The following is a 14,503-nucleotide window of genomic DNA, read 5'->3' as shown; positions in this document are numbered from 1 at the left end:
ATCCTACATCAAACTAGTCCGGGCCAGACCCGCGCTAAATTGCAGTGTACAGACACAAAATGTTGAACAGGGCCAAGTTAGCACAGGGTGAATGTGCATGCTCAGTTAAGCTTGCTACGTCACTCAGCAGAAAGCTACTTTATTTTTATGTCACCCAAATAAGGCTATGCACATGCGTATATTGAAATTTAGCCCGCGCCTGGCCCCGGATTGCGTGCACACATAGATTAGCGCAGCCTAACTTAGTACGGGCTAACTTAGCACGCTTCAAAGCGGGCCTGGCCCACCTCCATTTACGGGGCTAATTTGGTCTGGACTAGCGCGTATTTAGCCCGGGATAGCGTACACACACTGCAAAAATTTAGCACTCATCTGGCCCAGACTAGTTTGATGTGGGATCAAATTTGCAGTATTTATGGAGTATCATTGCATGGTTGTCACTAACAGCAACAGCAACAGCAGTTCACACACTCACCTCACCAAGTCAGTTGTAAGACATGTCTCTTTCTATGGTCCTAAGTGCCTTTGCACACTTTTTCATACAGATTCATTCACTAGCTCATGTACAATTCCTGCCCTAAAGATCAGAAACTTTTTCAGACATATAAAATTCAACTTCAAACAGCACAACTAATGGTTTAATGCTGTGGATGTTTTCATCGTAGATCTGCGTAGTGGCTTTCATGTACCGACTACCATGGACGGCGGTAGCACCAAAGGCAAAGTGATTTTAACAATTTTGTAACTTTAGAGATGTCATGGCATATTACAAGTGTGTAGTACTATGGCTCATAGGGTCTATGTCCCCCAGGGTACTGCCAGAACGTACCCTGGTAACTATTTGATATGCATGGTTCTAGGGTTAGGGTTAGGGAGTAGGCGTAGGCGACTCCCTAGACTCGTTAGTGGAGTAGGCGAGGTATGGTCCGGCATATTAGATAGTACCAGGGTACGTTCCGGCAGTACCATGGGGGACATGGACCCTCTCAGCAGTACTAATACTACGCTATATACCTGTATATGATGCCACGTAAGAGGTACCACTACTTGATCCTGATATAAAGCCAATCGTCACGTGTGTTGTGTTGTGATCTAGTCGGTTCAAGGATAGAGATGATGTCCAGGACGGTGATAAATAAATAAATTAAATAATAAAAAATACTAATAGTAATACTATGAATGATGCCGTGTCGTGCAAAACATCAATTTACGAACCGTCACAGTAACCACAGTAGTCGTTACATGTATATGCATAACGGACAGTGTGCAGTAGTTGATCTTTCGTCGCGTGCGAACTGTACATCTGTATTCTGTTACACTGCTACAGGCGCTGGGCCAACGCTAAACTTGATAAACGCACACGTCCACAACTGCACAAGGTCCGCTTTCGCTTTTCGCTTTCCCGTTTCCGATCGCGCATCGAAAGCGACGAAATGATAATACTAGTATTAGAAGATTATAACTGAAATACATACGTCTACGTACAAGTGCTAGTGGCCGTAATATAACACTCCATCCAAACATATTCCTTACCCTCAAAAACAACAAAATCGTGTACATTTATGGTATTTGTCACATTTCTGTCACGAAGATATCGGCGCTAGAAGTTAACAGCGCCACCTGTTGCCAAGCTTTGATACGTTCTGTCGTACATAGCTCTCTAACGCCGCGATCCATTAGTATGGTGGTACGGATATTTTTATTCTTAAATTTATTTTTATTTCAAAGTTCAATTTCTCAAATTCGTTTTCATTTTCATTTCAAATTCATTTCGCATTTTTATTTTATTTCATTTTCATTTTCATTTTCGATTTCAATTCATTTTGCATTTTCATTTTCATTTCAAATTTTTTTTTATTTATTATTCATTTTCATTTCCATTTCCATTATTCATTTTTATTATTCACATTTTCATTTCAAAATTTCATTTTCATTTCCAATTTTCATTTTGCATTTCAATTCATTGCGATGAGAGTCTCGCGGTGGCCGGAATGGCTACGTGGCGGATATTGTGGGGGCGGAGTGACGTCACTTCGCCCTTAGTGGAGGTCACAAGAGAACAACACGGCCAGTGTGTTGTTGGTTTGATGATCGGGTAGATAGTTCAGTTTTTCTGATGTATACTTCTATGATAAACACACATTTTTACTAACATTCAATGAACACTATAATATCACTATAATTGCAATCTCTGTTGTGTAAGATGTGTATTTTCGATCTTCATCCTTAAAAAGTTTATTAGAGGGTCTCGGCTGGCTTCGTCCAAGCCTAGGACACACTGTGGCGATTTCTAGCGGCTGGCCGGCTTGCGATCATAAATAACGGCCCTGGGCCCGGTCCGCCCGGTGTGTCCGGTTCTCACGGCAGCGTATTTCGGCACGCCGATCCCATACGCCGGCTGATCGCTCGCATTCGCATGTTGAATATTTACAAACTGCATGCAGTGCCCCTTCCCTCAGCCCTTCCACACTCAGGATAATACCACTGCCACAATGCTAGACTATTTTTACAGTGGGCGGAGCTCCGGGAAATCAGCAAATGGCATCCAACGGCCGCGAAGTCGCCGTTCAACAAAACATTAGAAATTCTATGATTTGCATGTTTGTTGTGGACAAATTTAGATGTTTTAAGCTTGATACGCAAAATGTATCAAAGACAATGTTGAGAATTAGGTATATTTGGCAATCATCCAAAAATTCATGATAAATACGTCAACTTAGTTTAGTAAACATTTATATTATATTTTGTTTAAAAAATCCTTGTATTTGCTTGATATTGAAAGTGATAAATAACTATTATGCTATCTTATCTTATCTCTCAGATAGATAGGTAGATAGATAGATAGAGAAGAGAGAGAGTGAGAGAGAGAGATAAGATAAGATAAGATAATAGTTTATTTTATCACTTTCAATATCAGCAAATACAAGGATTTTTTTAACAAAATATAAATAACGTGCAGTGAAGGGATGGCGAAAAGACAATACGGGTCATCTAGTCAGCCAACCCTTAGAGAAATTACATTAAGTGTAAAGGTGTCTGTCATAAGATATACGATGTATGATGAGAAATATTTGAACAAATGTTTTGTATGATAACAATAAAACAAAAGCAAAATTGAACATAATGGAATATTAACAAGCAGCAGACATGAAGTTATACAAAATATGTTTGGACACATATAAATAGATAATCTAATCTGCTATCTATCATCTATCTAGCTATCTATCTATCTCTATCTCTATCTCTATCTCTATCTCTCTCTCTCTCTCTTTCTCTCTCCTACTGCCGTTCTGGAAGCAAGCTTTATTGGGGGAGATAGGATTCACTCGACCGTACGTGTAGATGTGTAAATTTCAATGCTCTTTCATTCCATTATCGCGCCTTTATTTGTTCTATTTGCCGTATGAGCTCATTAAAAATATTACTCATGGAGAAATTTGACATGCGATTTTATAGTTAATTCAACACATTTTATAATATGTGGCATTATACAAAACAGATTAATGCAAGGTTGTCTTGTGCGAATGCTACTATACGCGTTGCTTTTAATTGTTTAAAGGCTCACAATGCGCATCCAAACGCAAATTTCTCCAGTACTAGACTAGCAAATACTTCGTGGCATGCATACTCACACTACCTTATGACAAAATAAACTCTAGTTGCTCCCATTTCACTGCGCGTTGTCTTAAAACCCACAAGAAAGAGGTGAGAAAACTGGCATTCTGGCGCAAACGCCGACTGTTTGCCAAACAATAAGCCTCGAAGTGGTGACGTGACGTTCACATGTTTTTATCTTTGCTACACCCGTACCGCTGTACCGCAGCACCAGCTGCGCGGTTGCTTGGGGATTGGGGAACTGTCAAAACATCAGGGAGAATTTGAACAACATTGGAGTATATTTTTAAAATACCTTTTTATAAGACAACGCGCAGTGAATGGGAGGAACTAGAGTTTATTTTGTCATACGGTAGTGTGAGTATGTATGCCACGAAGTATTTGCTAGTCTAGTACTGGAGAAATTAGCGTTTGATGCGCCATTGTGAGCCTTTAATTGGCGTCAACTTAGAAATTTATACAACATAACCAATCGTAGTATGTGGACATATATGATCGTGAATAGACGACACACACAATAAATATAGTGTGTTTATTCCCTATTCTGGATATTATCAGTGATGAAAATAGTGAGGGTTCCATTCAATCGCGCACTAGGCCTATACTTCCTCTACGCACTTCAATTAGCAGCAGCAACAGCAACAGCAGTAGCAGCAGCAGCACCCAGCACCAACAACAGCAGCACCACCACCACCACCAGCAGCAGCAGCAGCAGAAACAGCGATCTGCATAATTAACTCGTGTTTATCGTTCACTGATCGGCAGTTTGAGACGAACGAGAGCGACACGTTTGCTGCATGACGTCGACATGTGCGCGCCCCAGGTGACGGCCACCTTCCGCACAGAGACGTCAAGGTCACCGTGGTCGACGTGACGGGAAAACTCGTGTTCGTGCTGCGCTTCGTACGGCCGCTGAAGCCACCGACGCCCCCTGACGACGCAAGCCGCCGCATCCCCGCTGTCCATTGCAGTTACGTAAGATCGTTTCAAGATGTGTAAAAAAGAGAGAGCGTGTTCACGTTTTCGGGTATTCTCTCCCACCACCCCCTCCTCCTCTCTCCCACCTGCGCCGTGATTTTGCGTAAGATCGTTGCAACAGCGTAAAAAGAGAGCGTGTTCGCTTTTTCGGGTATTACCTCCCTCCTCCCTCTCCTCTCTCCCACCTGCACCGTGATTTTGCGTAATATAAGATCGTTGCAAGAGCGTAAAAAAGAGAGAGCGTGTTCGCGTTTTCCAGTATCCCTCTTCCTCCCACCCACCTGCACTGTGATTTTTTTTATATGATGTTGTTGCCAATTTATGATATATCGCGAGCAAATTTTTTTTCGGGTCGATCTATTTCGATGTTACGTCGCGCCGCGATGACGTTGTTTGTCGGGCGTTCTGACCAGGTGTGTGGCTATCGATTACACTCACGCACGTCACTCGTCGGCCCGTTGGGAAGATCTGTGCAATCAGTGCAATCAGTAGGCGATCACTGGAGAAATACACCTGCTGTCGGTTGGCGGTGAATTATCAGAGGGTGTGAGCGGGGGCGAGAGAGATAGGAAATGTCGTCGTGATTGTGTGTGTGTGTGTGGGGGCGGGAGTTAACGCGGGGATGTGTGCGATCCACCGTGTGTGTTCACCGTGTGTGTTTGCCTTGCGTGTTTACCGTGCGTGTTCACCGTGCGTGTTCACCGTGTGTGTTCACCGTGTGTGTTCACCGTGCGTGTTCACCGTGTGTGTTCACCGTGTGTGTTCACCGTGTGTGTTCACCGTGTGGGATTCACCGTGTGTGTTCACCGTGTGTGTTCACCGTGTGTGTTCACCGTGTGTGTGTGTTGCCGTTGTTGTAGGAGCGGGTGGCCCACTACGTGTCACTGATACCGGCCGCTGACGACAGCGTGTTCTTCTCAACGACGTGCGACATTTGGAGCACATGCGACGTACGTGTACACGCGGTATTTATATAGCGAGTACTTCACCGTCGCGAGAACGCAGCACGACCGTCTACCTTTTTCACGTATGGCTCATTAAATTACTATGTCACGAATAAGTCTTCAAACGGCATAAGTGTAGACAAATTGGTTCTGACTATTAGCAGACTTTTTACTGATTACTCCGGCACAACAATCACCACAAATTTGTGCTGTTATAGGCTGTAAAAACAGCAAATGAACAGCAAACGTGCGCCTGCGTGTTTAAATGAAAGAGTCGCAGAAATTTCTGTAGATTTACCGCTGCATCCCGTCGATCCATGTCGTAAAGCACGAAAAGGTGGGGTGGCTGCTTCTCGGAAAGCTTGACGAAAAAACTCTTTTGGTTCGATAGCAATTTCTGCAAATGCTCTGCGGAGATGAGGATGAACACGCCGTTCTACTCTGCAACTACTTCCTGCACCTCAACAAGCAAGCGTGGCTGTGCATCGGCTCTGCCGTGCCAGAGGGCAGGACAGTGTACGTGCTCACTAGAGAGGACGGCGGCAAGTTCTGGCTGTGGTGCGCGAGCACGGGACACACTACAGCACCAAGACAACTACTGCCCCTACAGGCCGTCTGGTGCCTGATAAACCAGGAGAACGTGAGCAATTCTCATATATCTTCATATATTAACATCATAGTTATTATATAGAGATCAGTGTAATTCTAAATGTATTCGATGTAAAAGTTGCACACAAACATATTATATGCATGAAGTCCGTGGTTGTGTAATGTGTTAGTATTAGCTCATACTAAAGTGCATATTATCTTAACATAATATTGAGATATTCTGGTCACAATTAAGGAAGCTTCATTAGCTGGTTTTTCTTGGTCGGCTAGTCGTGATAAGCATTTGCATCTGCTAGGAATTTATTATCTTTCACTACTAATTTTTTCACAGATCTGGGCCAACATGCAAAAAAATGAACAGCCATCGCGAATGTCATTTAACCTGACCAAGGTCAGTGACTGGAAGCCACTATTCAGCAAATCCTACCTAAGACCAGCTCTGACAAGTGTACAGGTACTATAAATGTGTTAGCCTAGCTAGTGCGCAATTATTACGTTAGTTACTTTCACTCGTTAGGAATTTATTACAGCGACCGTATTGCCTTGTTTGCTCCACACGTCTAGAATTACTTGTTGATACAAGGCAGCAGCTGAATTTGCTTGTTTCCCACATTATAGCCAGAGTCGCTTGTCTACGCGTCACCAATCAGCAACAAGTTACGGATCTCGAAGAACGCATTGAACGCACTGTGCGAGAGAAAATCATGGAGTGGCGCCCCCTACACATCACGCGATGGAATCGCTACTGCACGCAGATATTCCGCCAGCTCTTACCCAGGCAAGTCCGGTACAAATATCAGGCACGGTAACCAAGCAGGAATAAGTGCAGAATGTACAAATATGACATTGCTGGAAACCTGGGAACACAAGTGCAGTACTAACATTACATTGTGGCGACAGCGCCCGCACAAATCATGGGAACATGCTTGTGAAGCCATCTCAGAAAGTAAGCGAATATTTGAACTTACAACGTGAAATCCGATGAGCAAGTGATCTCATCGCAGACCTGATCCTACGAGGTTTGCAGACGTCATACGCGCTACGCAACTCGCGAGCTTGCTACGGTCCACCTTCGAGGACGACTCCAAATGTCAATCTGTACACGTCAATCACACCAGCATTGTACTCGAAGAAGTCGCCTGCTTTCAAAGTTGTTGTTTTTTCTAACTTGGCGCGTGGTGATCTCGTGGTTATGTTGGAGTATTATATGTGTGTTGCTAACAGGTTGGAGGAAAGCCATGGAGCTGCCGCTGCGGAAGAACATGGCGCCGAGCTGCAGAGCTTACTGACGTCGTATAAGGTACAGGAGCATTCCCTTTGAGGGGCGTGTACAGGATTTGTACCAGGGGAGGGGGGGTCTAACCGTAACCCAAACTTGCGAGCACGCGAAGGGGGTATCTGGGGGGCCCTCCCTCAGAAAATTTTGAAATTAGACCCCCTTAGATGCGTTTTCTGCGGAGCAGGGGGGGGGGGGGGTCCGGACCGCCTGGACCCCCCCTCCTGTACACGCCCCTGCCCCTATACAGGGCATTCCCCCTACATTGTATGACTTTACATCACATACAATACCATATATTGTATGACTTTACATCACATACAATCACATACATTGTATGACTTTACATCACATACAATCACATACATTGTATGACTTTACATCACATACAATCACATACATTGTATGACTTTACATCACATACAATCACATACACATATGATTGCATGACTTGCATTGAATCAGCGTGTCGGTAGTCAGCCGTTGCACCGTGCTTGTATTGTACGTGGTTGCGTGCGTTGCGTTGCAGGTGTTGGGATTCCCACTGAACATGGCGTACACGGACATCGCTGCCGTCGTTCAGCAGGTGGCTGCGACGCGCGTGCACGCCGTCGAAACCAGCGACGTAGAATTCGCACTGGCCGTCTACATACACGCCTACCCTGGGAACGTACTGTCCGTGTGGGTCTACGTCGGATCACTGGTCAGGAGGCGGTGACGGCAGCACACGATGACCCCACCCCTCACGGAGGTCGTTATAGTCGACCAACTGCGACGGTACGGACCGAGTGGAATGTCGACTAGATGTTCTGGTGGCGGTCACGCACTTATGAAACGTTTGCCGTGTGTTCACCTTTGTGTAATTAATAAGTGTCACGGGATATAGAAAACGTTTTTTATGCGGTATTTCGTATTTGCCGCCCAAGAGAGCAAAGTGCAAGTTCGTTCGTGATCACAGTGGAGGGGAAATAGTGCAAATGCGATTCGAGTGTTGTTGGACTACTGTCGATTTAGTGTGTGCGCCGCCAATATTATGGTACTAGTCACACTGTGTATACGTTGTGTTACACTTCCCTCACATGCGAGTGTTTTCTAGGAACATGTTTGCAGCCGTCCATGTGTAACACTGCCAAAAAAATTTAAACATGAACAATTTTTGAATCGGAACTTTCAGGATATTTTACCACATGAAATTGCTGTATGTAACTTTTCAACTGCGTTTAACTTTAGATAATTTTGTATACAATATAAGTGATAGGTGTATACCTAGAATGTAGAAGAATCTCAAGTATAACATAGTAGCACGTGCAACGTTATCATGATGATGTTCTGCATTGCTCACAGTGATGATATTTTCTGTAAACCTGACATTATAATCTAGTAAGGGTTACATAAATAGAGATCTGTCCATGTACTCCTGCTCTAGTGTATTGATGATCTTGCATCTCTTGATACATAAATATACAAGGTTTCATTGTATTATATTGCTTAGGACGGTTATGTCCCACCAAATATTTCGAAATAATTGTTTTATCACCAGTAAGGTGTCCGAAATAATTTAAGGCATATAGTCCAAATAAAACAGTATGATAAAAAGAATTTGGATAAAGCCTATTTCGTCCTAAAAATGCGCAAGTGTTACGTGCAATATTTACTGTAACGAACACTAAATGAATGCATCACTTATAATACGAAATTCATGGACTTAGACGGAAACATTTTAGTGCAATTTTTTTTTATTAACAATTCTTTAGGTCCCTTTAAGAGCAAACTATGTTTTGCGTTTGTTCTACGTATTTATTACTTCGCTATTTATCCGCCAGTTTCAATAATCTGAATTCACAAGAATTAATGTAATTATGTTGCAGCATGCATCTTGTGTTAATCAAGTGCATTTTATGTGTTTATGTCAGTAACATTGTTTTAGTTTTTTCTCCACGGACCATGGATTAGCGTGGTTACCTTGCTCTGTGCACATGTGCGCTACCAAGCTAGTATGTATTGTCTCGCGGATATGGTCGGCTAGGACCACAGGCCGCGAATCGATTTGTGTCATGAGCTGTATTATTATTTCGATGGCTTAGGCCCAATAATAGTTGATAGTGTGGTAGCCATTTCTTCGTATAAATATTGTCGGATTGGAACTGGCGTGTAAATGGCCATATGCAATTATTTTGTTGTTCTGTGTGTGTGCGTGTGGTGTGTGTGGTGTGTGTGTGTGTGGTGTTGTGTGTGTGTGTGTGATGTGTGTGGTGTGTGTGTGTGTGTGTGTGTTGTGTGTGTGTGTGTGTGTGGTGTGTGTGTGTGTGTGTGTGTGTGTGTGTGTGTGTGTCGTGTGTGTGTTGTGTGTGTGTGTGTGTGTGTGTGTGTGTGTGTGTGTGTGTGTGTGTGTGATGTGTGTGTGTGTGTGTGTGTGTGTCGTGTGTGTGTTGTGTGTGGTGTGTGGTGTGTGTGTGTGTGTGTGTGTGTGGTGTGTGTGTGTGTGTGTGTGTGTGTGTGGGCGTTCTGTGTGTGTGTGTGTGTGGGAAGTATGGATTAATGCAATAAACTTAAACGGATGGCTTCATGCAATTACCCACAAATTTATTTTAGAGAATTATTATATTATTAGTATATTAACGTAATAAGTAAACGATACAAAGTCATAACAATACACTATTAAGTATACCATCGCGCTATGAGTATAGTTTCGTTCGTCCACGGTTACAAATACTAATTTCTTTTATATATATTTACGTCTATATCGTAATGATTACTTACCAGCATTTATCCATTCTATCACCCTAAGTCGTCATGGGGTAACCTGAGATAGATCTGCGACCACATACACAGCCTTCTAAAGTAAGTTAGCTGAGTAATATTCTTACAGCCACTACTGACTGCTAAATTTAGCACCCATGTCTCACCACAAGTCATCTATAGTGCTCGTGATAACAGTAACCAAATTCACATAGTTATCATATAGTAAACCATCAAGGTTATAAAAAGCTGGATGTATAGCCAGATCCGGGTGGCAACGCTCTGTGTTATTCGCACGCGCTTAGGTCCGCACCGTTCACTCGCTGCTGATCAGAGGTATCAAAGTCGGAGGTCATGCCTGTGTGAACTATACTGCATCCAGTCAACACTGATGTCCCCAACAGTTGTCTTCGCATATACTCCAACGATCACTCCGCCCTGTCATATTCGTTCTTCTTTCACCATATTACAGCCTAAGCATACTGCGGCGCGCCGGCTGCGAAAATTCCTGTTCCTGCGACTAAAACGATTATACTTTCTACGACAGAGATAACTGTGTGTAGTGATTTGATCCGTGGTGTGAAATTCTATGACATGCGCGCCCCCCGCCCATGAAGCCCAAGTTGCATATTGTCGATAATCGAATTCCGCGTTTGTTCTCGGTTATGACGCTCAGTCCAACCGTTTCGAGCAGTCGTCGTATTGTCTATCAGAGAGTATCGATATTATATATATATATAATATTATACTCCTATCAGCTATTACCGTCCTACCAGACGAGGTCTGAGATGGTCGTCTGAATTTGAGGATGGCGCGTTAAATCATTATCTATATCTCACTTTTCAGTTGACGGATGTATTTACAGTACGAAAATACTGATATTTATCTCGGCTCATTATCAACTATTTTATTCTCCTTAACCTAAATTACCTCAATTTTTTCAAAAAAGTGACAATGGGGTGACTTTTCAAATACAATTTTCAACTTATTTAGATATTATTTTGAAATCTCATTCTGGTTAGAAGCATCATTAATAAGTACCATTCTTAAACAAAGCAAATGCATTGAGTAGTTTTGAAGGCCGATATTATTTCTTGAAAATCAGTCGGACGGCGGCGGCAGGGTTCACGCGCCCGTTTCCGTCAATATATATGCACACACCGCGCGCACACGAACACACCTCCCAACACGCGCGCACGGCACCGCACACACCCGGCATTCCACACACACGCCGCACACACACCCCCCTCACCCACGCACGCCCACCCCACCCGCCACCAGCGCGTCATACATACATACTAACATACATACATACATACCACACAGCGCACACGGCCCACGCACACACCACCGCATTCCACAACACCCATGTCACAGCGGCGGCGCACGCACATGAACACGGCGCACGGGGGAGGGATGGCTTGGGCTGAGTTCCACGCACCAGCCATTTACACACACAGGCCGCGCCACGCACATACAAGCGCACACGCATACATACACGCTCACGCAGCCACGCACACNAGCCCAAAACTCTGTAAAATATTTAATTGTTGTAAATCAATCATGCAAATATTTCCGTTAATTAGAAAACAATAGTTAAATGGATAAAGATAGAAAAATACAGAAAACAAAAAAATAATTAAAAACCAAACGGGATTCGAACCAACGACCTTTCAGAAGTAACGCCGGTGGCCTATCCATCACGCCACAGAGGATATATACGAAACAGTACATGACATATGCTAAATAAGCAAACACGCGCTGTTTTTGAACCAATCAGGAGGCAGGATGAACTAATCAGAACCAATCAGAAGGCGCTAAATTCTTCGACTGGATATGTCGACTGGGAAAAAGAAACGAGCGCCCGGACCAGCGCGTCTTCGTTACAACTAGCAGAATGAGACGGCGTCATTGCCAATCTAATTTTTTGCACCAATCGCAACGAGCAGCACCAACACCAGTATCAACTTCTGCATGGCTCTGGCTCTAGGCTTCGTCGAGTCGTGGGTTAACAGCTAAGAGAGATAGGGGAGATAATAAGAGGAGAGCTTAGAGGAGATAATAATGCAACTTAGATTCGATGTGCGAATTGATTACAAGCAATTCAGGCGTGGGTTTATATATTATGTTGATTGTTTAGTGGGGCGTGGCGGGGGAAATTACAATGCGGTCCCGACCAGGATCTGTAGTTATAGCTCAATGACGTTTCTGTCAAGCAAGCGGATATAAATTAATGCTAGAACTAGGACGCCATAAAATCTTTTTTAAGGTCATTTATAAATTCCCATAAACTACTGGACGAACTAGTTAGGAGTATTTATAGAATCTAGCAGAACCTGCCGCTGCATACTCGATGGGAAGTCATCAGAGACGAAAAATGGCCCCTAGACAAGGTGCCTGCTCGCAGACAAAGAATTACAATATCGGTCAACTTTGCAGGGATTTTCCAGGAAGGCCGTGTTTTTTTCAACGAAGACTGTCATGGCCGGTCATGCAAAACGACACATTGCTTTGCGACAGGTTTCAAACAATATCGAATATATGTGCTGCGTTATAACTATTATAATGATTGCTGTCATCTTCCCGATTCTAAGAAGGCATATACATTATTTGACAATAATGATACCGTAGTTGTAACGTAATTCAGTGTTTTGATATTCCAGCGCCAAATATTCCATGCACATGTGCTTAGAGAAAACTACAGAGTCATTGGCAGGAATATGCATGATTTCGAATGACAAACCTATTAGCGAACATCTTTTATAGCCAATTTCGAACAGATGTAAATGCGTGTGCATAGTTTCAAATTGCGTTTTTAGACAGACCTGTATCCAGGCAGATTTTTTGTTGAACGACAGCAACGGTTGGCACGATACGATAAGAGCGCATCCTGGTTCCTCGGTTATTGCTCCTCGACAACCCAGCAGTTGCCCGGACCAGCGCGTCTTCGTTACAACAAGCAGAATGAGACGACGTCATTGGCAATCTAATTTTTCAACGCGCATTAAATCTTACAATCATACGATTGTACGTACGATATCTTCATATTCTACGTATACGATTCTACGTACGATACGCGTGTGTACTACTAAATCTCATAATGTAACAGCTAGATGTGCATCGCAGCGTATTACGTACGATTAGCTACAGGTCAGGTCACCCCGATCCCGTTTGTGTGAGTTGGGTTTGAGCTCGCGGCCTTCGAAGGCAAAAGTTGGACGTGCAAATCCACTGGAAAGCCCGGAATTTCTAACTGCGTTCTAGATTCAGGTCATTATTGGTCAGTTGTTTGCCATCACTGGGCTACAAGATCGAATGCTACGCGCCTGCTCTAGTGCATTGATGATCTTGCATCTCTCGATACATAAATATACAATGTTCCATTGTATTATATTGCTTAGGACGGTTATGTCCCACCAAATATTTTGAAATAATTGTTTTATCACCAGTGAGATGTCAGAAATAATTTAAGGCATATAGTCCAAATAAAACAGTATGATAAAAAGAATTTGGATAAAGCCTATTTCGTCCTAAAAATGCGCAAGTGTTATGCAGTAGCTGTAACGAACACTAAATGCATCACTTATAATACGAAATTCATGGACTTGTTAGACGGAAACATTTTAGTGCAATTTTTTTATTTGGAATTTGGATAAAGCCTATTTCGTCCTAAAAATGCGCAAGTGTTATGCAGTAGCTGTAACGAACACTTCAAAATTCATGGACTTGTTAGACGGAAACATTTTAGTGCAATTTCTTTATTTTATTAACAATTTTTTAGGACACTTTAAGAGTAAAAAATGGTTTGCGTTTGTTCTACGTAATTATTGCTTCGCTGTTTATCCGCCAATTTCAATATTCTGAAATCACAAAAATTAATGTAATTAGGTTGCAGCATGCATCTTGTGTTAATCAAGTGCATTTTATGTGTTTATGTCAGAAACATTGTTTTAGTTTTTCCCTACGGACCATGGATTAGCGTGGTTACCTTGCTCTGTGCACATGTGCGCTAACAAGCTAGTGTGTATCTGTCATGCGGATATGAGTCGGCTAGGACCACAGGCGCGAATCGGTTTGTGTCTGAGCCATGTATTTTATTTTGATGGCTCAGCCAAATAAGTAGTTGATAGTGTGTAGCCATTTCTATCGTATAAATATTTCAGATTGGAACTGACCGTGTAAATGGCAATTAAATTTATTTTGTTGGTTCTCTCTGTGTGTGTGTGTGTGTGTGTGTGTGTGTGTGTGTGTGTGTGCGTGCGTGCGTGCGTGCGTGCGTGTCGTTGGTGTGTTGGTGTGTGTGTGTGTGTGTGTGCGTGCGTGTGTGCGTGCGTGCGTGTGC

General features: G+C 43.1%; 1 protein-coding gene and 1 long non-coding RNA gene across 2 annotated transcripts; one reads left to right on the top strand and one right to left on the bottom strand.

Annotated features, from left to right (window-relative positions):
• Positions 1–9: 9 nt before the first annotated feature.
• On the bottom strand, positions 10–1,598 carry LOC106808382. Its single transcript, XR_001393768.1, has 3 exons — positions 1,534–1,598; positions 1,015–1,092; positions 10–577 (listed from the first exon to the last, which is right to left on the bottom strand). It is a non-coding gene; the product is annotated as an uncharacterized LOC106808382 (long non-coding RNA).
• A 2,454-nt stretch (positions 1,599–4,052) lies between these two features.
• Positions 4,053–9,160, top strand: LOC106808376 (coiled-coil and C2 domain-containing protein 2A-like). The gene is made up of 8 exons (XM_014811076.1): positions 4,053–4,585; positions 5,454–5,543; positions 5,929–6,177; positions 6,478–6,600; positions 6,765–6,946; positions 7,081–7,092; positions 7,371–7,446; positions 7,952–9,160. The coding sequence occupies exons 3-8, from the start codon at positions 5,941–5,943 to the stop codon at positions 8,138–8,140; spliced, it is 819 nt and encodes a 272-aa protein (XP_014666562.1). The 5' UTR covers positions 4,053–4,585; positions 5,454–5,543; positions 5,929–5,940; the 3' UTR covers positions 8,141–9,160.
• The last annotated feature ends 5,343 nt before the right edge of the window (positions 9,161–14,503 follow it).

Source organism: Priapulus caudatus, unplaced genomic scaffold, assembly GCF_000485595.1.
Source record: "Priapulus caudatus unplaced genomic scaffold, Priapulus_caudatus-5.0.1 Scaffold271, whole genome shotgun sequence".
NCBI lineage: Eukaryota > Metazoa > Priapulida > Priapulimorpha > Priapulimorphida > Priapulidae > Priapulus > Priapulus caudatus.
Note: the sequence above shows the minus strand (reverse complement) of the source record. Positions and strands in the feature narration are given on the sequence as shown.